This window comes from Erpetoichthys calabaricus, chromosome 6 (assembly GCF_900747795.2).
Source record: "Erpetoichthys calabaricus chromosome 6, fErpCal1.3, whole genome shotgun sequence".
Classification (NCBI taxonomy): Eukaryota; Metazoa; Chordata; class Cladistia; order Polypteriformes; family Polypteridae; genus Erpetoichthys; species Erpetoichthys calabaricus.
The window spans coordinates 157,343,067-157,366,367 of NC_041399.2; the positions used below are offsets into that span (position 1 = coordinate 157,343,067).

The 23,301-nt window shown below is 38.8% G+C and overlaps 1 protein-coding gene across 2 annotated transcripts in view; it reads right to left on the bottom strand.

Moving 5' to 3' along the window:
• The window catches only part of fyco1a (FYVE and coiled-coil domain autophagy adaptor 1a), a 600,194-nt gene that overhangs the window by 569,885 nt on the left and 7,008 nt on the right, over window positions 1-23,301 (bottom strand). For both annotated transcript variants that reach the window (XR_007935327.1, XM_028804043.2), the window contains exons 2-3: window positions 8,272-8,348; window positions 5,602-5,696 (exon numbers count right to left, since the gene is read on the bottom strand). Coding sequence is in view for 1 of the 2 variants with exons in the window: in XM_028804043.2 (XP_028659876.2) it covers window positions 5,602-5,656 (55 nt within the window). In the remaining variant the exon portion in view is untranslated. The remainder of the gene's footprint in view (window positions 1-5,601; window positions 5,697-8,271; window positions 8,349-23,301) is intronic.

The following is a 23,301-nucleotide window of genomic DNA, read 5'->3' on the forward strand; positions in this document are numbered from 1 at the left end:
TAACACAGCTTTTCCGCTGTTTTATAAACGAACGCCATATAAGGTCTTCCTTTTTCCTTGCTTCGCCAAGGAAAGAGCCTTTTTATTAAATCCAAGGGTTCTTCGCTTTTTTTTTTGTTTGTTTATTACGATTGTTATAGTTCTGTTTGTATACGACGTTGTCAGTTCAGCACTCAAGTTGTAATATGACCAAGCCATGCAAGCTTACTGTTAAGAATGCAACGTATAGTTGTACGTGAGAAAAGCAATCTTGCCTCAAATCAATGGCAAACTTTTGTATGTCTATGAACTTAATTTAAAGTTTAGGTTTACACGGTGCTTTCTTTCCGAAGTACCTGCACTCATGAATATGTCTGTATGCGTCAGTTGCTCAAATCCCCGCGCTTCGCACCGGCGAAGTACTGCTTTTAAATTTTTATTAAGAAGAAAACCTTTTAAAATTGAGGGAAAATATACCAATAACAGTTTGTTAAGGATCTGTTTTTTTGTGAAGCTGCGTTCACTCGAGTGATCACTTCGAGATGACTTGCTGGCTAACCATAAGCGTTACCTGGTAGGTAACCACCCATACAATCAGATTGTAAATCAGACTACGAATGCCGTGAATGTAATTACCCCGATCTACATGCTGTCAAATAAACGAACCACACGCCGTGGCGCAATTTTAGGGGCTTAGCCTCTAGCGCTGACGTCCGAGGTTCGATTCCCGTAAGGGAGTGAAGTGAGCGCTTCGCACCAGCGAAGTACTGCTTTTAAATTTTTATTAAGAAGAAAAGAAAAAGAGCTGTAAAGATATTGACAATAAGCTACGCAAACCCACCAAGATATGCAATCATTTAAATCAAAGCACGAGTCGAAAAACACCATCCCATAATATTAGTTAACGATTAACACATTTCTATATGTATTGTAAGCATACAATACAACTGATAATATGTTGCGCTTATTTATCTGGTGTACTGACATTTTTGCGCGTTTAACGGCTGAAATCTAACGTGGTTTGTGCCCTTCAGAATGAAAAGAGTTTGCATTTACCTTTTTAATAAAAGGCGAGCTTTTAAGCCTGAGAAATCACCCCGTAAATGCACACGTTTAATTGCACATGTGTTAATATCTATGCTTACACAGTATTAAAAGACACTCAACAAGTACACAGTATTAAAAGACAGTCAACAATTAACGTCATTTACCTTCGTTCCCGCGTTTGACTTGTGTTGTAAATCTCTTCCTCGTTTTCAGTTCACGTGATTACGTAGGAGGCGTAATACGTGATGACGCGATACGTGACTACGCCTCCTCCATTAGAGTATATGGACAAAAAACAGGTTCCAGTTATGACCATTACACGTAGAATTTCTAAATGAAACCTGCCTAACTTTTGTAAGTAAGCTGTAAGGAATGAGCCTGCCAAATTTCAGACTTCTACCTACACGGGAAGTTGGAGAATTAGTGATGAGTGAGTCAGTCAAACAGGTTCCAGTTATGACCATTACGCGTAGAATTTCGAAATAAAACCTGCCTAACTTTTGTAAGTAAGCTGTAAGGAATGAGCCTGCCAAATTTCAGACTTCTACCTACACGGGAAGTTGGAGAATTAGTGATGAGTGAGTCAGTCAAACAGGTTCCAGTTATGACCATTACGCGTAGAATTTCGAAATAATACCTTCCTAACTTTTGTAAGTAAGCTGTAAGGAATGAGCCTGCCAAATTTCAGCCTTCTACCTACACGGGAAGTTGGAGAATTAGTGATGAGTGAGTCAGTCAAACAGGTTCTAGTTATGACCATTACGCGTAGAATTTCGAAATGAAACCTGCCTAACTTTTGTAAGTAAGCTGTAAGGAATGAGCCTGCCAAATTTCAGACTTCTACCTACACGGGAAGTTGGAGAATTAGTGATGAGTGAGTCAGTCAGTCAGTCAGTCAGTGAGGGCTTTGCCTTTTATTAGTATAGATAACAGGGGTGGCGAACTCCAATCCTGGAGAGCCACAGTGGCTGCAGGTTTTTGTTTCAACCGAGTTGCTTAATTAGAAGCCAATCACCAATAACAAGATCTTATTTAATTTAATGGCTTGTTAGTGTTTTAACTCTACCATGTCAGTTCAATCTTAAATTACTGATTTTTTTTTCCTTTCTAACGATACATGTGTCATCCAAGTGATTTGAAGCTTAAAACAGATGAGTAATTTTCAGTTTTCCACTTTCTCTTCAGTTTCCTTTTGAGTACTTAATTAAACCAAATAGTGAACGATGAATACACACAGGTGGAAATAAGCTAGATGTAGAACTGCTGGCTCCTTTGCCATTTGCATCTTATTGCTAGTAAGGAACAGTTAAAACAATGAATACAGCATTCTAAGACTAAAATAAGCAATTAAGAGTTCAAAATCTCAAGAAGTAAGACAACTTAAATGAAGCAGAAAAATGTCACTCAATCAATGAATGTTTCATTAGTAATAAATGACTTCTCATGAAGCATTTGGGTTTGAACAAACACCTGAAGCCACTGCTGCCCTCCTTGACAAAAGGTTGCTGAACCCCAATTTAAAGGGTCTGAGTCTTAACACTAGAATTACCAAAGCCTACGAAAAAACTTGTAAATCCGGCCCACCTTAAATCCTTTCGCACCTCTCCGTCAGCATCTTTTGTCCTGTAAATGTACTGATAAAGACAAGCAGCAAGCGGCCTGCTATTCCATCCCCCCACTGCCGCAGAACATGCACAAAGTTCTCCCAACTCATGCCTTAATTATCTGGGAATGAAGTGCTGGAGTTTTAGAGTGGAAATAATAGATCATTATTTGGAACACATGCATTTTATGTGTGTTCTGTTTCTACAATAATCTGTGTAAACACATTGTTAAAATAGAAACGTTTTTCATATTTTAGTAATAAATGACAAAATGTAGGCATAAACTATATAATGTGTGTCCAAAGATCAAATGAACACTTTCACAAAAGGTTCAAAGATGATACAAGAGCTTCCGTAGCGTAGCGGTAAGATCTGCTGACTTGTAATCAAGAGTCCCCGGTTCGATCCTGACTGCTTCCTATATTTACTGTTTTCAGTAGTGAGCTGCTCTTATTGTTAATATTATACAGTAAACACATACATTTGGTTTGCATCTGTAAGACGCCGCTTACCCAGGAAATTAAACTGAGTCAGTGTCAGGTGCCCTTTCAATGTAATAGGAACCAAAGCATAGAGAGAAGTGTGTACATTGCCATAGGTACACATGTCGTAAATGTAGGAAGGACGGTCCTTGCGCGTGTGTGAACTGTTAACATTTGAATGTGATGATTGCATTGATTGCATGATTGTATTGTATTGACCCCCTTATTTTTGACACTCACTGCACGCCCAACCTACCTGGAAAGGGGTCTCTCTTTGAACTGCCTTTCCCAAGGTTTCTCCCATTTTTCCCTACAAGGTTTTTTTGGGAGTTTTTCCCTGTCTTCTGAGAGAGTCAAGGCTGGGTGGCTGTCAAGAGGCAGGGCCTGTTAAAGCCCACTGCGGCACTTCTTGTGTGATTTTGGGCTATACAAAAATAAATTGTATTGTATTGTATGATTGCATATAGCGCTGAACTGACCTCTCTGTACTATTCTTTCCTCTGCATGTCCTGGAGTACAAAAGAAACAGTACCATACAGCAACATGTGGGGACTGGCAAGATCAGGGGGAAAAAAAAATAAAACACGTGGTCACTGATTACAACTGCAAGATGTTATGTGAATGAATATGAATAATATGAATAATGTTGCATCCGTGCCACAATGTTTTCCAAAATGTACTATACAGGTCATAAATAATAATAATAAATAATTCCAAATATCAGATATACCTATGTCTCTGTTTTTTTGTCAGTGTGGCTTTGACATCATGGACCATAAGGTGCATACTAACACTCAATAAAACTGAATAAAAAAAAATCAAGTGACGGTGAGATACAAAGAAGGCAGATTCACCAGCGTTTGTGTGTCAGCTTTTATCCATCCAGATCAGAGAATGTCCAGTTCCACTGCCTCAAAACACCACTCACATCTACAGTTATTCCCAGTTTCAGATAAAAAGTAACAGATTCAGATCCCCGTGTATGTATCATGATCGTGAATGAGAGAATAAAAGTGAAAAAAAGGTAACTTTTACAAGTCCTATAAATGTACATCGGCTGTTACAGATGCAAACCAAATGTATGTATTGTCACACACGTGTGCATAGGAGGCAGCTGAAGGGCTTAGAGATGAATGATAATACGTCTGCCCGGGGGGGCGGGGTGCACTGATGCTCTTTCTAAGTTCCCTGCAGGCCTTTCCCGGGAAATCCCACCAGGAGCCACCGCCTCGACTCGGGACACATCACTTCTGGTCCCGGCCCCGAGGACGACATCACTTCTGGTCCCGGCCCCGAGGACGACATCACTTCCCCCAAACTTCCTATAAAGCCTCACACATTTTCCCTGGAAGTCAGTTCTGTTTTGGACTCTGTCTTGTAAACGTGACTCAACTACGAATCATTTACTTTTGCAGCCAGGATACTAAATTATACAGGTGGCTGCCCCAAACCTTGCCATGTCTCTTGTCTCTTTTTCTCAAAATATTTAATGTATAATATTAACAATATAAGAGCAGCTCACTACTGAAATTGTCCTTCAACCTTTTGTGAAAGTGTTTATTTGATCTTTGGACTTCAGGCTTCACACATTATATAGTTTATGTCTAACTTTTGTCATTTATTACTAAAATATGAAAAACGTTTCTGTTTACACAGATTATTGTAGAAACAGAACACACATGAAATGCATGTGTTCCAAATAACGATCTATTATTTCCATTCTAAAACTCCAGCACTTCACTCCCAGATAATCAAAGCATGAGCTGGGAGAACTTTGTTCACGTTGGGGGAATGGAATAGTAGGCTGCTTGCTGCTTGTCTTGGTGGGGGGATGGAATAGCAGGCTTCTTGCTGCTTGTCTTAATCGGCACATTTACAGGACAAAAGACGCTGACGGAGAGCGTGCAAAGGGCTTTAAGGTGGGCCGGATTTACAAGTTTTTTCGAAGGCTTTGGTAATTCTAGTGTTAAATAGCAAATAAATTAATTAAAGCTAATTAGTAGTAGTAATTAATTAATTAACTAATTAAGAAAACAGAATGAAAACCTGTAGCCACTGTGGCTTTCCAAGATCAGATTTAGCCAACCCTGCATTATAAAATAAAATGAATACTTATTGAAATACATGTTTTATTATCTAAATGAGATATTGGGAAATTTTAGCTATTAGCTAAACAAATGAGCATGAGGGACTGAATGGTCACCTCACAGTTAGCAAATTTATCATGTTCTTGTTGGTTTTAGTGGTTGCCAACTGTCAGAACAATGATCTCCTTGAAAATCTTTGAAGATGCAGCAAGGTCAAAATAAACTGCTAAATTGAAAATTCACCTTAATTACGTTTCCATGGCAGATAGGTATCTCCTTCAGCCATAGCTCATTTTATGCATTAGTTTCTCCCTTTCTAATTAAACGTTTACTAAGAATATAGCACTGTCAACTATTCTAAGGATAGAAATGTTTGACTGGATAAAACTACGAATACCATACCATGAAGATCTCTGATAACTCTTTGTAGCTGGCTTTCTCCTACAGATGCGGCCATTTTTCAGTATGTGTGTTTGCCAGACTGCTCTGAAGTCCTCCTGCATCAGACAAAAGATCAAATCAAATCAAAAATTACTCATTACACACAGACAGATCATCTTTTTTTCACCAACTGACAATTTAAGGCAATAATTTAAAACTAAATTCACATCTTTACAAGTTAAATGCCAAGCTTTTGTACACAGGTGAAATTAAATCCTTGAAACAACAGATGCTAAGCAGATATAGTCATCCTGCTAGGAGGCCTGTTACTTAGACTTAACAAATGAATACATGGAGTTCTGGACCCAATCAAGTGACAGTAAAAGAGACAAGGCATCTCTTAAGGAATAAGTCTAGAATTTTTCATGTTCAAGTTATTTTTTGTCAACAATGGTGTATTTTAACACGCCACATGAAATTGAGTTCTAAAAGGAAGCACATTTTATAAATTAAAAAAAATAATTAGCTTACTCCTGTATTTTACAGTGGAGCTAATGGGTATCAGGGTCCTAATGTGAAAAAAAGCCTCAAATTGTACTGAATACATCCACTTTGAAGAAGCATAGATTTTAATTTAAGAAAACACATCTTCTGACATTTTTGAGGCATGCTTATGACAAGAAAATATAAGCAAGAAATCAGTAGATTTTATTACAGATTGTAGGTACTATTTTCAGGGAGGAAGGATATGTTTCTTGCTCACTTCTCGGCTCACAGAGTGGGTGGAGTTATGAAAACCCCTCTTTGGCAAGCGATATTCTGCATATTATTCGACATTTGCTTCTGCAATTCTGTTTTTACAGAATATTATATATAGTCTGTCATGGATTGTAACAACAAACAGTTGCACACTCAAATCATATGATTCTTTTTTCATAAAATGTGCCTGATTTTCACCTATTACATTCTGTGTAATTATTTCACATAACCCAGACAGTGAGATTCACATTGAGTGACAGAATCATGATGTACGGCATACATAGGAGTTTCATTGTACTTTGAACACAAACAATAAATCTGAACTAAGATTACTCTGCAGTGTATTTTTAATAAAAGTAAGCCGTACTTTCATGAAAGAGTCTAGCCACCTGCTTGTTGCACTACCTTTGGTGAATGTAATAATGTAAGCAATCATAAGTGTGACAATTTTCACTTATTATTGTCTAGTTGTCTACAGAACAGAGAGAGCAATTCTCATTTGGTGATCAACATTCAATAATGTCAATAATAGTGTTTGTCTATGATTACACACCCCACTTCCTGAAAGGTTGCTGTGGAGGAAGAAAAAAAAAAGTGAATCGCATAGCTGGATCTCCTTCTAAAATGCTTCACATGTCTCTTTTAAAAATGACATGGAAATGTAGTTTTGCAATGTGTGGGTAATTTCAAGATGCAGATCAATACTCAGTAACAATTTTGGCTTGAAAAATGTACATATTCAGTAAATTTTAATGTTTTTTACATGCTGGCACCATGGCAGCCATTAGCTCCATTATAAAATGTAATAGAAGGGTAGATATTTATTATAATTTATAAAATATGCTGCACTTTAGAATGCAATTTCATGTGGCAAATTAATATATACCATTATTGTGATACAGAAATAACTTCTACTTTAAAACTACCAAACCTATCCTTTAACTCCATTTCTGGGCATATAGGTGTATATTTTGCATTGATTATGGGTTCTGATGCTGCTGGGGAGCTCTAAAGAGATGGAAGCAGAGGGTACTACATTCTTGCTTGGAAATGGTTGCACATGACCTGAAGTCTAGAAAAAGGTTGTAGAACTGAGCTTGAGGCACACACAGCATAACAGCATAAGAAAAGAAAATGTGATGTGACTGATCAGTTCTCGATATGCTTTAGTAAGGGAAGGAGATGCATACCACCTGTCCTTAGATGTTTTATATGATTCTCTTGGAAACACAGGTAACAGTGAAGGATGGTCCCGGTTGGCTGTACCCATGCAGTAATACAGAGTGTTCTCTCCAAAAAATGCCATAGGGGCTTTCCAAGAACACCTCCTGGCCAAAAGTAAGCAGTACATGATCACTAAAGACTTTCATTCAGCTTCTAAAGTTAAAGCATACAGTCCTGGATTAGCCCTATATATGGTAGAAACTCCATAAAGAAGGATGTTATTTTACATTTTTTTCTGATTTTTTTTGGATTTTATGTTTTTCACTTGTGTGGCACTCTGTCCGTGTTTCATAAAATCACTACATTTACTTGATATGCTTAACAAACATTTTCAAACCTGCTTAACACCATTCATAGGGCACAGACCATATTCTAACAGATTGTGGTGCAAGGCAGGAGCCAATCAGTAGTTCACTGAAGTACTGATTCATTCATACACACACACTCACACTCATATTAAGCCAAGTAAAAATTGGTAATTAACCTAACATGCACATTTTATGGTTGTTGGAAATTTGGAATACCCAAAGGGAAAACCAACCCCAGACAGGTTGAAAATGTGTAAACTTAAAAATGACTGCAACAAAATATTTGGATTTGGAATCATGAAATGGATGGGCATCTTGTCTATGTTCTGTTATTAACATGATAAAGTGCAAAGAGATTACATTTCACATTACACTCATGGTTACATTATGGATGTCTTACCAGTTTAGGGAGTGGTAAAATATTTCCTGATTATCTGTAAAGTGCAGGGTGCATTTGGTAGCATAATAAATTGGAACCTGTAGGATTTAGAAAAGAACAGTTTATTTTCAGATGATCAGGCATGCAAATATTAATGTAAATGGCTCAGTTATACACTAGTATTTATTATGAACTGCTTCGGTAGCTGCATTGTAAAAGTAATAACTGAATGATACAGAATCTCACCAGGCATTTTGTACATTAAGTTTTACAAATTGTAAATAAAACAAAAAAGGGTACAATTAAAATCCTATAGCCAGCAATGATGAGTTAGAGGTAACTTCATTAATGTTAATCAAAAGCCTCTATACTTATACTTAAGGAATGTAATAATCCAGGTTTTCTCATTTTTTAAAATACCTTAGAAAAATGGTATCTTGTGCTTCAAATGTTAGTCTACAGAAAGTTGTCTGAATTATCTATTTACTGCATTAAAAAGAAGTCACAAATGCTAAAATTACACTGTAACACTGTAAATCATTTAAATTAAAACAAAAAAGAAGTAGTGTTACTGAACCCTATCCAAAATTCCGAAGGTTCACATCAGGGGTGTCCAACTCGAGTCCTGATGGGCTACAGGTTTTCATTCTAACCCTTTTCCTAATCAGTGAGCCATTTTCACTGCTAATTAACTCCTTTTCCCTTCATTTTAACAACCCTGTTTTTAAGAATTCAGTCCTCTGAATTGAAGTGTTTCAGACAATGATGTACAAAAAGAAATGATAATAACCATTGTTTAAAGCTTTTAAAAATGAAAAAAAAACATTTCCTAAAATGGCCATATGGTGGAGCACAGGTACACACTGATACCTTGCACTTCACAAAACAGCAAGTTTCAATTCCACACTGCTCATATGTCAGATCAGTGTGGATATGACACATTCAGCCCATGTTCATGTTGGTTCTCCAGCTTATCCCCAAATGCCAAAGCTGTGTATGTAAAGTTGATTTATAACTCTAATTTTTCCTGCATGTGCAAGTGTGGAAGTGTGCTTGAGTATGCCTACACTGGACTACCATGCAAGCCATGGGTTTTTTCGGTGTTGCATATTTGGAAACATGGATTTACTTAGATGTTTGACTACTGATCTGTGTATTCGTATTGCTTGCTCCATGGTCTTCGAGATTATGCACCTTCAGAACACATCTATGGATTTTTTTCCTTAAATTTTCTGCTAAGCTATTATCCACACTAGTAATCAATACACCTAATATAGATAGTGTCTAATTCTTTTATCACCTGGGGTGTGACAGAGTTATTTAAAAATTTGTTTTAAATTAGCTATGCACATGCCATGAAAAAATAGGAGGCACATGCAAAATATGATGGCTGACAGCATTAAAAGGTAATGCACACAAATTTTTTTTTAAAAAAATGTTTACATACGGCTACGGAAGCCATGAGAGGATGTGCAATATCATTATTTTTTTAAATTGTCTCCTCGAGGTAACAGACTAATTTTATCAAGATCTCGAGAAAACAATTTCTCGAGATAACGGAATAAATTTATTGAGATGTCGAGAAAACGTCCGTATAGGGCTGCAACATAACAGAATGTGAAAAAGTAAAAGGCCGAGAATACTTCCTGAAGGCACTTTATAGCTTTACAAACTATGTATAGCATTTTATTTTTATAACCTGATTTGGGACAGCAAAAGAAAACTGGAAAACAATGGAAAAAACAAACATGACAGCAAAGTTAGAACATCCAAAATCAAAAATGAAGATGATTCAGCTTGTAATTAAAGTGAAAAAGCTCAAGAGCCTTGCAGCACTAGTATTACCTGCAACAACAGAATAAACTTTTAAGATTTTTAAGATTATAAACTGTCATGTGTAATTATCATAGTAATCCTGTCCACTGATCTCAAAAAAAGCAACATAAGAGTACTATCTTGATCCTATAATCTTCTAACATTTACTGGCTATCTAAAAAGATTACAATATGCAAGCTTTCGAGGTAGCTCAGGCAACTTCTACAGGCAAGATGTAATCTGACCCATCTAACCAATGTGAGATGAGATACACTCAACTGGACAGATTTCCATGTCTTTAAAATAGTTTAAAGGTAATCTGGGTAACCCAGTGGCTTGCGCTGTTTACTACCAAAGTGCAATGAAAACCCAGCTTGGTTACTCTGTGTGTGTTTGTACACGTGTGCATGTGGAGTTTGCATGTTCTACCCATATTCTCATGAACATTCTCCACACTCTCTGGTTTTCCTTACACTTTCCAAAAACATATGTTTAGGTAATGTAGCAACTCCAAACTGGATAAATGTGAGCAAGTGGGTATATGACTGGGTGTATCCTACTGTGGCCTTGCTCACAAAGATTCCAGAATAAGCTCTGATACCTTTGACCCTATAATTGGATAAACCCTTGTGTGGTATTCGTATTTCTGTTACTCAGCTGGTACTCATGGGTCTGGTACAACCACAGTGTTTTTGGTTTTTTAAAATAATAAGAACATAATGTTTTATGTCAAACTACTTAACAGATGTTGACTTTTTCTCACTCACAAACAACACAGTCAGTAAATATGTTTGATATTTACTATTTAGCTTTGCTATATTACATTTGTCAATGAAAGTGCTGTTTGATTCTTGTTATAAAGCTTGATTTTTGTGTAGAAATCAATAATAATCAAGATATAAGTGGAATATATCATTAATATTGAACAAATATAAATGAGACAAGGTTTCCAGAACTACTGATGTTTATTATTTTGAATTGAACAAACTGAAAGGATATACAGGGTTATATTGAAATGATACAATTAGCCTGATTGAACACAAATTTACAGCAACTGTACACCATTTGAAAGGCTGATTTTCAAGTTGTGTTCCATACAAATGTATTTTCTGCACCCGAAACATGTAAACTGGGTTTTTCTGTCCTTCCTGGGTCCACAAACATTACAGTGTTTTCTCTTGCAGCGACTGGTAGCAACCTAAAATGATGAAAATGTTACTTAGTTCTAAAAGTCTAGTAATATTTCTAAGTGTCTCTATTCCTCACACAAATATACTGTATATATTCAGGCTCACTTACATATACAGTATATGTATAAATTCAGGCCCACTCACACTTCTGGTTCTTTAGTTGGTGGCCCTGTGGCTCCAGCATTCTCCTCATGAATCCTCCTCAAAATGGCTGCAAAGGCAGAGGCCCTTGGTATTTGCTGTCTCCTCCTGATTTGAGGTCTAATCAGTTCCTTGCCAAGCTCTTGAAGAAAGAATCTTCTTCTCTGGTGCTTTCCTTTATTCTAATTTGGATTTATTACCATCCAAATGGCAAATACATTATAAGCAGTGATGTCCAAGATATTAAAAAATATTACATGTGGCTATTGTAGGGTCCTTCTTTTGTAGCTGTAATCACTTACTTATCCAGGTTATCTACTCCTCCTTTTATAGCATTGTAATCCATAATGATTTGTGGTTTATGATGCTCCCCACCACAGATTTCCTGGTCCATATGCAGCATGCTCGTAAGTACCACATTTTTTTCTTTTCTTCGGAAGTAAGACACCAGGGATGTGTCGGCTGTAAACCGAAAGTTATTTGAATTTACAGGCCTGTTCTTTCTACTCATCAGTTGAGGTGGGAGCTCTGGCTTGTTTTTTTCTTATTGTTTCTACCATTGTCAGCTTTTTCTTCAAGACGTCCTGTGCAACCTGTGCAAAGTTAAAAAAAACTGTCACATGTAATGATGTGACCATGGAGTCCCTGTGTCATGTCCAGGACAACCAACATCCCTTGGTTTTTCTCAGGGGATCCCCCAACTGGCTTTCCACTGTATACCTGCATGTTCCATGCATAAGATGAAGCTGCGTCACAGGCAGCCCAGTTTAGATGGCATGTACTGCCTAAATGGGCAGCGGCCCCAAAATGATATAAACTGATCATCAACAGTAATGTTGGGCCCAGGGTTGTAGCACAGCCAAAGGTGTTCTACCAACTTGTCACATACTGACCCGATTACATCTAGCCTGCCTCTCTGTCATCAACCTGGTCAGGTGTCTCAGTTATCAAAGTGGATAATCCTGGAAATATTGAGAAAGTCTTTCAGAAACATTGCTGCATGGAATAGTTCTCTGCCAGTTTCTGCAATCCACAGGAATTCATTGGACTGCATGTAAATTGGTTTGATCCATTTCCTTCCACCTCTCTCCAAAAACACACCTCCCCTCCAAATGAGTACATTTCAGAATGGTTATCTGGATAGCATCTGGAATAGTTCAAAAGAAGACATGATGTCATGTCTTGTCATGATTCATGTCATTGTGAATTTCCCCTTGGGATTAATAAAGTACCTATCTATCTATCTATGTACATACATGACTGCCATCCACATTGGCCCTGGTTGCATCTTTATCACACTGGTAGAAAGGCACCATGGCTCCTTCCATGGAGAAGAATACCATTCAATTTCATCATTCTTTGACATCCATATTTCTCAGAATTATGACACCAGACTCCGAATTGAGAGAAACATGATCCTCGTATTCTGAAAATTCTGAATTTTCCAAAACGAGCACTCCCTCCACGTTGTCTTCTCCCTCTTCTAAAATGATGTCTAAGGCCATCTGAGCAAAGATTTTCTACGCCATACTGGATTGTTTTTGGAAAGAAGCCACATACACAGAGCTATTTATTTGTTGTGTCCCTCCCCGATTCCACATTGAAAAGAAATTAGAATGATTGGTCATGTGTGCTTGCATATATCCATCTTCTGTTATTCATATGTTATAAATAAACAATAATATTTTGTTTATTTCAACAAGCATGTCTGGGTTATTTGTGAAAGTGTGTCTATTTCCACGTCAGACCACAATGTAGACTTTCGCCAATTTATGAAACTTGTTCATAAATTGTACAGATATCTTCACGTTTCTGGTATCCGGACCAGAATGTGAAACAGAGATCCGTCACTATTCCTACAGAGTCAGCAATTAATCTCACTCATTTTTGGAATGGGCAAAGAAAATTACATTCATTCTGAAGAAGAAAAAACACATAGATGTGGGAAGAAAATGCAAACTCTACATACAGTAGACAATGACCAGGATGTAATCCACAGCTTTAAAGCTGCTGCATTAAAAATTGAGAGACTGTTAATCTTATTCAAATTCTTGCAGTACAGATCAGGTTCAAATCTTCTGCCAAAAGTAAAATATTGCCTCCTGATAAGAACACAAGTTGCAAAGAAAACTGAAAATGCAACTCAAAGTGGCATTTGATTAAGAGTCTCTAATCCAATAATAGCTTGAAGTGATGACAAACATCCTTCAAATGCTACCTTCATGCAAGGGAAAATTCTTTTGAACAATTATGGGAAATGTATTGTTAACCAGATGCTAATTGGGCACCTACATTCTGCCTGAAGAACATACTTTTAAAAGGGTTACTACCTATTCCTGTATTCATTTAAATTATTAGATTTGGTCTCCTCTGTTTGCTTATGCTATAAAGGTTAAGTCACTTCAGTCCTTCTTAATACCTCAAATCCCTTCATCTCAGGACACATTGAGTTGTTCTAGCCAAGATTTATTTAAACATTGTTGTGCCCATCTTATGACACAAAAAGACATAAAATGAAAACAGTATTTCAGGAGCTATCACAAATCCAACATACTGATTCTACATACCATTATAATGAATAAACAAGATGAAAATTATTCCAAATAACTTGTTACTGAATTAGAATTCAGTTCTTTCTTTTTTTATTGGACAACACCAATTAATGAAATGGCTTAGTACCTGTATCAGTGCACGCTCCCAACCTCTCTCTCTCAGTACCTGGATATTATCCTAGTATGAGTGTGTTTACAAGTAACTCTGTCGTGCAATGGACTGACTTCATATTCATTGCTCCTGCTTTTGCTCAGTGCAGCCAAGATATATGTCATCTCTCCACTATCCTATAACAGTGCAACCCAATTCAAACAATGGACGAATAGCCTATACTATAGGTTGAACCATGCTTTTCATCTTTAATATTAGAAATTTATACCTGGACAATTTATACTTTGATAAAAAATAAGTAAATGTCTTCTAGACCAGAGCGGACTTATACAACTCAACCATTATTATTGTTTATTATCTCACTATTTTCTAAATACTAAAAAGCTTATTTAGCTATATACATTCACAAATACAAATACAGTCGACCCTTGATATACGACCGGCTTGACATGCGAACAACTTGATTTACGACCAAAATTTTTATTTTGATTTACGACCAACATCCTGCGTTACGACCTGAATGCGGTCACGTGTATCCGCTTGCGCGATTGTAAACAAACAGAAACATTCCTATTAATGCGGCACTCATTCAATAAAATGTCAGGTTTGTAAACTCTCTTGGGACCTCCCCCAACTAGAAGACATGCCAAAGTCCAAACTCCGTATGGAAGACTGTTTATCTGTTGCTGGGGCAACAGCTGGCTTAAAGCTGTGCTGAGTCTCTCAGCCAAAGCAAACAGAAAAGATATCGATTGGTGATATGCATGTGATATCCCTGCCCGGCAATGGACAAGCAAGCGTCCACAGTCGCGGCAATCGCGCTTCAGGACGCACTTCAGCATGTCGTTCCCATTGAGTGGGGAGTGGGGGTCTCAGAAGAGTTCAGAAACAGTTCCTTGTATCATCGCAAGGAAATGCTGAGAAAAATTCTCGTCAGAATAACTTATAGGCAGGAGGAGATTAAAATTAACGCAAAAGAAGCAATTGAAATGATTGCAAATGCCTGAGCGCAAGTTAAAGAAAGCCTTTAAAAAGCCTTCAGTTTCATTATCATCCTCCTCCCTTCCTGCAGCCCAAAGATGTCAAATTAAATGGTGAGTACAGTATGAAATTGTTGTTTCTGGTAGGCTAGGCACTTATTACTTTTTGGTTAGTACATTAGAAAAATTATTGGTGTTTTGGTAAATTATGCACATTATACAACCCTTTTTTATTATGAAAAGGTTAAGTAAGTGTTGCAGTGGGAGGTTCGGAACGCATTATGGGTATTTCCATTATTTCTTATGGGAAAAATAGTCTTGACTTACAACCAACTTGAGTTACAACCAGCCCTCGCAAACGAATTGAGTTCGTAAGTCAAGGGTCCACTGTACACAGAGTTAGCAGGTTAAATGTTGGCTAACATATAGTTTTCAACTCATTGGTAACTGGAAATTTTATTCAGTTAAAATTCAGAGCCTTAACAAGAGAAGAAGCTTAAAGTAATGCAAATAAAAACTGAGTGGAAGATAAACACTTTTCTGTGCAACAAATGGCCTTAAAGTATGAATTTGAGACACTGCACCTAGAGCTGAGACATAAAGGGCTTACCAAGCCATGTAATCGTATTTTACTCTGTACATAGTTATGTTATAACTACTACTACTACTAACAACAATAATAGGCATTACATTTAGGAAGTAAGGAATATACAGTACTGGCCACTAAACACCATCCAACCTCTGCTCCTTAGGGACAAGCTGACAGAGATGGGAGAAGATTCATACCTAGTGGCATGGATACTGGACTATCTTACAGACAGACCTCAGTATGTGCGTCTTAGGAACTGCAGGTCTGACATTGTGGTCAGCAGCACAGGAGCATCGCAGGGGACTGTACTTTCTCCGGTCCTGTTCAGCCTATATAAATTGGACTTCCAATACAACTCGGAGTCCTGCCACGTGCAAAAGTTCGCTGATGACACTGCTATCGTGGGCTGCATCAGGAGTGGGCAGGAGGAGGAGTATAGGAACCTAATCAAGGACTTTGTTAAATCGTGTGACTCAAACTACCTACAACTGAACACCAGCAAAACCAAGGAGCTGGTGGTGGATTTTAGGAGGACCAGGCCCCTCATGGACCCCGTGATCATCAGAGATGACTGTGTGCAGAGTGTGCAGACCTATAAATACCTGGACTGCCAATACTGATGCTCTGTGCAACAGAGGACAAAGCCAACTATACTTCCTTAGAAGGCTGGCGTCCTTCAACATCTGCAATAAGATGCTGCAGATGTTCTATCAGACAGTTGTGGTGAGCGCCCTCTTCTACACGGTGGTGTGCTGGGGAGGCAGCATAAAGAAGAGGGACACCTCACGCCTGGACAAACTGGTGAGGAAGGCAAGCTCTATTGTAGGCACGGAGCTGGACAGTTTGACATCCATGGCAGAGCGTGAACACTAAGCAGGCTCCTGTCAATCATGGAGAATCCACTGCATCCACTGAATAGTATCATCTCCAAACAGAGGAGCAGCTTCAGCGATAGACTGCTGTCACTGTCCTGCTCCACTGACAGACTGGGGAGAACATTCCTCCCCCACACTATGGAACTCTTCAATTCCACCCGGGGGGGGGGTAAACGTTAACATTATACAAAGTTACTGTCTGTTATACCTGCATTTTTATCACTCTTTAATGTAATATTGTTTTTTTTTTTTATCAGTATGCTGCTGCTGGGGTATGTGAATTTCCCCTTGGGATTAATAAAGTATCTATCTATCTAAACAGTAGCAAACTTAACCTAACTGTTTCAGATGAAACACAAACCTATCCGTTTTGCAAGTCGTTTCATGGCACTACAATTTGCAGTTCAACTTTCACTCAAAATGCACTTATCCATTTTCTATGTCTTCATCTTCTAATTCAGTATTAGGCATACAACAGGAAACAGCACCAGATGGAGCATTTGTCCATCAGATGACACATACAAACACACTAAACTTCCTCTTTATATATAGACGCCAACTAACCTAAACATGTATGTCTCTCAGTGATGGGAAATGTCTGAAGTATATGGAGAAAGTCACAAGTACACATGGAAATAACATAAAACGCTACATTAGTTATTGATCAGGTACAGATTCCAGCCTAGTTTCCTCAAGCTGTACCACTGTGCAACCATGCCACACAAAATACAACTTTTATTAAACGTAATGACTGGCAAATAATAAAATTAAAAAATACTGTAAATTACTTTGCCAGTACATACTGTGCATCCAGAAAGTGTTCACAGCGCATCACTTTTTCCACATTTTGTTATGTTACAGCCTTGTTCCAAAATGGATTAAATTCATTTTTTTCCTCAGAATTCTGCACACAACACCCCATAATGACAATGTGAAAAAAGTTTACTTGAGGTTTTTGCGAATTTATTAAAAATAAAAAAACTGAGAAAGCACATGTACATAAGTATTCACAGCCTTTGCTCAATACTTTGTCAATGCTACTTTGGCAGCAATTACAGCCTCAAGTCTTTTTGAATATGATGCCACAACCTTGGCACACCTATCCTTGGCCAGTTTCGCCCATTCCTCTTTGCAGCACCTCTCAAGCTCCATCAGGTTGGATGGGAAGCATCGGTGCACAGCCATTTTAAGATCTCTCCAGAGATGTTCAATCGGATTCAAGTCTGGGCTCTGGCTGGGCCACTCAAGGACATTCACAGAGTTGTCCTGAAGCCACTCCTTTGATATCTTGGCTGTGTGCTTAGGGTCGTTGTCCTGCTGAAAGATGAACCGTCGCCCCAGTCTGAGGTCAAGAGCGCTCTGGAGCAGGTTTTCATCCAGGATGTCTCTGTACATTGCTGCAGTCATCTTTCCCTTTATCCTGACTAGTCTCCCAGTTCCTGCCGCTGAAAAACATCCCCACAGCATGATGCTGCCACCACCATGCTTCACTGTAGGGATGGTGCCAGGTTTCCTCCAAACGTGGCGCCTGGCATTCACACCAAAGAGTTCAATATTTGTCTCATCAGACTAGAGAATTTTCTTTCTCATGGCCTGAGAGTCCATCAGGTGCCTTTTGGCAAACTCCAGGTGGGCTGCCATGTGCCTTTTACTAAGGAGTGGCTTCCGTCTGGCCACTCTACCATACAGGCCTGATTGGTGGATTGCTGCAGAGATGGTTGTCCTTCTGGAAGGTTCTCCTTTCTCCACAGAGGACCTCTGGAGCTCTGACAGAGTGACCATCGGGTTCTTGGTCACCTCCCTGACTAAGGCCCTTCTACCCCGATCGCTCAGTTTAGATGGCCAGCCAGCTCTAGGAAGGGTCCTGTTGGTTTCGAACTTCTTCAACTTACGGATGATGGAGGCCACTGTGCTCATTGGGACCTTCAAAGCAGCAGACTTTTTTCTGTAACCTTCCCCAGATATATGCCTCGAGACAATCCTGTCTCGGAGGTCTACAGACAATTCCTTTGACTTCATGCTTGGTTTGTGCTCTGACATGAACTGTCAACTGTGGGACCTTATATAGACAGGTGTGTGCCTTTCCAAATCATGTCCAGTCAACTGAATGTACCACTGGTGGACTCCAATTAAGCTGCAGAAACATCTCAAGGATGATCAGGGGAAACAGGATGCATCTGAGCTCAATTTCAACCTTCACGGCAAAGGCGGTGAATACTTATGTACATGTGCTTACTCAATTTTTTTATTTTTAATAAATTTGCAAAAACCTCAAGTAAACTTTTTTCACGTTGTCATTATGGGGTGTTGTGTGTAGAATTCTGAGGAAAAAAATGAATTTAATCCATTTTGGAATAAGGCTGTAACATAACAAAATGTGGAAAAAGTGATGCTCTGTGAATACTTTCCGGATGCACTGTACATTTCCTACAGTAAACAAACCTAGTTGGGCAACATTTCATTAAATGATGCTTTCTGACTACAAGACTGAAATACTTTTCTAAATATTCAAAAACAAGGCTACTGATACAAGTCAAACATTTACTGCATCTACAGTATTTAAGTCTGTTTAACCAAATTCAAAAATGTGGGGAGTCTAGAAAACATTTACATAAAGCCACATGATATTATTAAGTATTTTCCAATTTGAAAAAAAATACCAAACTGAAAAATGTAACTAAAATGAGACAAAATCTTTAGCAGAAACTAATTATGTAATATATTTATATTACAAATATCCATCCATCCATCCATTTTCCAACCCGCTGAATCCGAACACAGGGTCACGGGGGTCTGCTGGAGCCAATCCCAGCCAACACAGGGCACAAGGCAGGAAACAATCCTGGGCAGGGTGCCAACCCACCGCAGATATTACAAATATGATTTTTGAATTTGCATAAGAACTGACACTTTAGTATGGTCACTAATGCATAAGATTAGTTTCGATATTTACCACAAAACTGTGTCTGTTACAGTTTTTACAGTTCAGTAAAACCAAAAAGAGGAACAATTTTTTTCCTCTTAAAGCATCATAAACCAATTAGGTGCTGTTCCAAATATAATTTTTTTATTTTGTCAAGAATAAAATTGATGGTATACTTTCTTGGGTCATTACTGAAATCAAGTATTGACACTGATCCCACTAATAACATAGCTATTCTAAAGCTAATATTTGGCATTAACAACTGAAATGAATCTGATACAACAAACAATAACAAAAACAAGTGTGCTGTTAGCACATATTGTAGCTTGGAGTAAATACAGCACAAAAGAGTAAAGAAGAATGACTATGTAAAACCTACTTTTATTCTTTTTGTTTAGGCTAAACAGTTCTGTACCGAGAAAAAAAGTAGCTGTACAATAAATGTGGTCTCTAGCTAAGACATTTAAATAATTATTGATTCTATAGCTATTATTGTATGTTGATTGCTGTGAAGGCAGTTTCATTCATAGCAAGCAGAACATCTAGTTTAGTAATGTTTTGCAGGAGTATAAACAGAAAATATCTAAAATACAACTTTGTGTTTTCTGTAAATGTCATGGACAATGCACATGTATGTAAATTCAGTGTTTAAGCCAGAGACATGGTCTGGTTGGTCAGTTGCAAAAATAAAGAGATAAAATCAAGGAATATGCTCAAGCTAAACCAAGCTCATAAATGGGAGATCTTAAATAGATACTGTCAACCAAACTATAATGAAGGAAAGGAAAAAATTGCACTTCATAAAATGTTTCACTCAACAGTTAACAGTTAGGTCCATAAATATTTGGACAGAGACAACTTTTTTCTAATTTTGGTTCTGTACATTACCACAATGAATTTTAAATGAAACAACTCAGATGCAGTTGAAGTGCAGACTTTCAGCTTTAATTCAGTGGGGTGAACAAAACGATTGCATAAAAATGTGAGGCAACTAAAGCATTTTTTAACACAATCCCTTCATTTCAGGGGCTCAAAAGTAATTGGACAAATTAAATAAGTGGAAATAAAATGTTCATTTCTAATACTTGGTTGAAAACCCTTTGCTGGCAATGACAGCCTGAAGTCGTGAACTCATGGACATCACCAGATGCTGGGTTTCCTCCTTTTCAATGCTCTGCCAGGCCTTTACTGCAGCGGCTTTCAGTTGCTGTTTGTTTGTGGGCCTTTCTGTCCAAAGTTTAGTCTTCAACAAGTGAAATGCATGCTCTATTGGGTTAAGATCAGGTGACTGACTTGGCCATTCAAGAATTTTCCACTTCTTTACTTTAATAAACTCCTGGGTTGCTTTGGCTGTATGTTTTGGGTCATTGTCCATCTGTATCATGAAACGCCGCAAAATCAATTTGGCTGCATTTAGCTGGATTTGAGCAGACAGTATGTCTCTGAACACCTCAGAATTCATTCGGCTGCTTCCGTCCTGTGTCACATCATCAATAAACACTAGTGTCCCATTGCCACTGGCAGCCATGCACGTCCAAGCCATCACACTGCCTCCACCGTGTTTTACAGATGATGTGGTATGCTTTGGATAATGAGCTGTTCCATGCCTTCTCCATACTTTTTTCTTGCCGTCATTCTGGTAGAGGTCTTGGTTTCATCTGTCCAAAGAATGTTTTTCCAGAACTGTGCTGGCTTTTTTTGATGTTCTTTAGCAAAGTCCAATCTAGCCTTTCTATTCTTGAGGCTTATGAGTGGCTTGCACCTTGCAGTGCACCCTCTGTATTTACTTTCATGCAGTCTTCTCTTTATGGTAGACTTGGATATCGATACGCCTACCCCCCGGAGAGTGTTGCTCACTTGGTTGGCTATTGTGAAGGGGTTTCTCTTCACCATGGAAATGATTCTGCGATCATTCACCACTGTTGTCTTCCGTGGACGTCCAGGTCTTTTTGCGTTGCTGAGTTCACCAGTACTTGCTTTCTTTCTCAGGATGTACCAAACTGTAGATTTTGCCACTCGTAATATTGTAGTAATTTCTCGGATGGGTTTATTCTGTTTTCGCAGCTTAAGGATGGCTTCTTTCACCTGCATGGAGAGCTCCTTTGACTGCATGCTGTCTGTTCACAGCAAAATCTTCCACATGCAAGCACCACACCTCAAATCAACTCCAGGCCTTGTATCTGCTTAATTGATAATGACATAAAGATGGACTTGCCCACACCTGTCCATGAAATAGCCTTTGAGTCAATTGTCCAATTACTTTTGAGCCCCTGAAATGAAGGGATTGTGTTAAAAAAAATGCTTTAGTTGCCTCATATTTTTATGCAATCATTTTGTTCACCCCACTGAATTAAAGCTGAAAGTCTGCACTTTAACTGCATCTGAGTTGTTTCATTTAAAATTCACTGTGGTAATGTACAGAACCAAAATTAGAAAAAAGTTGTCTCTGTCCAAATATTTATGGACCTAACTGTATGTGTAAATTCCATGCAACCACTTTTTAATTTTTTTTTATCATTAAAACAAAAGTTAGTTAAAGTAAGTATCTATACTAATAAAAGGCAAAGCCCTCACTGACTGACTGACTGACTGACTGACTCACTCACTCATCACTAATTCTCCAACTTCCCGTGCAGGTAGAAGGCTGAAATTTGGCAGGCTCATTCCTTACAGCTTACTTACAAAAGTTAGGCAGGTTTCATTTCGAAATTCTACACGTAATGGTCATAACTGGAACCTCTTTTTTGTCCATATACTGTAATGGAAGGCAGCAAGATGGCTGTAGGAGACGGAGTTGCGTGTCGCGTTATCATGCCTCCCACGTAATCACGTGAACTGACTGTGAAGGCAGTACGTAGAAAACAAGGAAGAGCGCTGAAGAAAACATTCATTACACAATTGAGGAGGCAGCGAAAGAATAAGAAGAGAGAGAGCGGCTCACGTGAAATGAATGAACGGAGCCCGAGTGATCACTTGGATGAATCAAACCTGTTCAAAAAAAAAAAAAGCGGAGCACCTTATATGAGCAGGCAGTCAGCTAAAGAAGGGAATCAATAAATAACTATAATCGTAATAAACGAACAAAAAATAGCGGTGAATGTGCGGATTACATAAAGGAAATGGGTACCTGAACAGAAAAGTAAGTCTCAAATAGTCACACTAAGTACCATAGTTCACTTGCGGTATTGATGTATTTATGCAAATCCAACACAGTGCCTGTGGGCTCAGAGCATGGGAGCGGGGCCTTCCTCATTCACTCACCAGCCTCTGTACCAGTTACTCCACGTCTCGCCACGTGTTGCAGTGCACCTTGCCTCCGCTTAGCTAGCGATACCTGTGTGTTCAACAGACATTTTCATCTACATATTGTTAAGGAGTAACGTTTAACGTTTTTGAGAGAGAGATCAGAGCTTCGTGTGTTTTAGAGGGTAGCTGCTGATTGCCACAGATATCACGGGCATGTGCTTTTCTCCCCACCTGGGGAACATTTTCCCATAAGAACTGAACACGATCAAATACAGTCTGTGGCACGCGGCTGGGGGTGGTGCCCAGCCGGGACGCCCAGGAGGAGGGCTCATTCCTCCTCCGGACCACGAGGGGGCGGCCGCCCTGGTTCCTTTGAGGGCCACGGGTGCAGGGCTTGGAAGCCCAACCCTGTAGGGGCCCGTGGTCTCCGCCAGGGGGCGCCCCCATGCCTGAAGGACCCGGAACCCCAACACTTCCGCCACACCAGGAAGTACTGGGGGAAAGAAGATTGGGAACACCCGGAGGGCTTCCGGGAACACAGCCGGCACTTCCGCCACACAGGGGAGTGTCTAGGGAGTGTCGGGGATCACCTGGAGCCCATCCGGGCACTTATAAAAGGGGCCGCCTC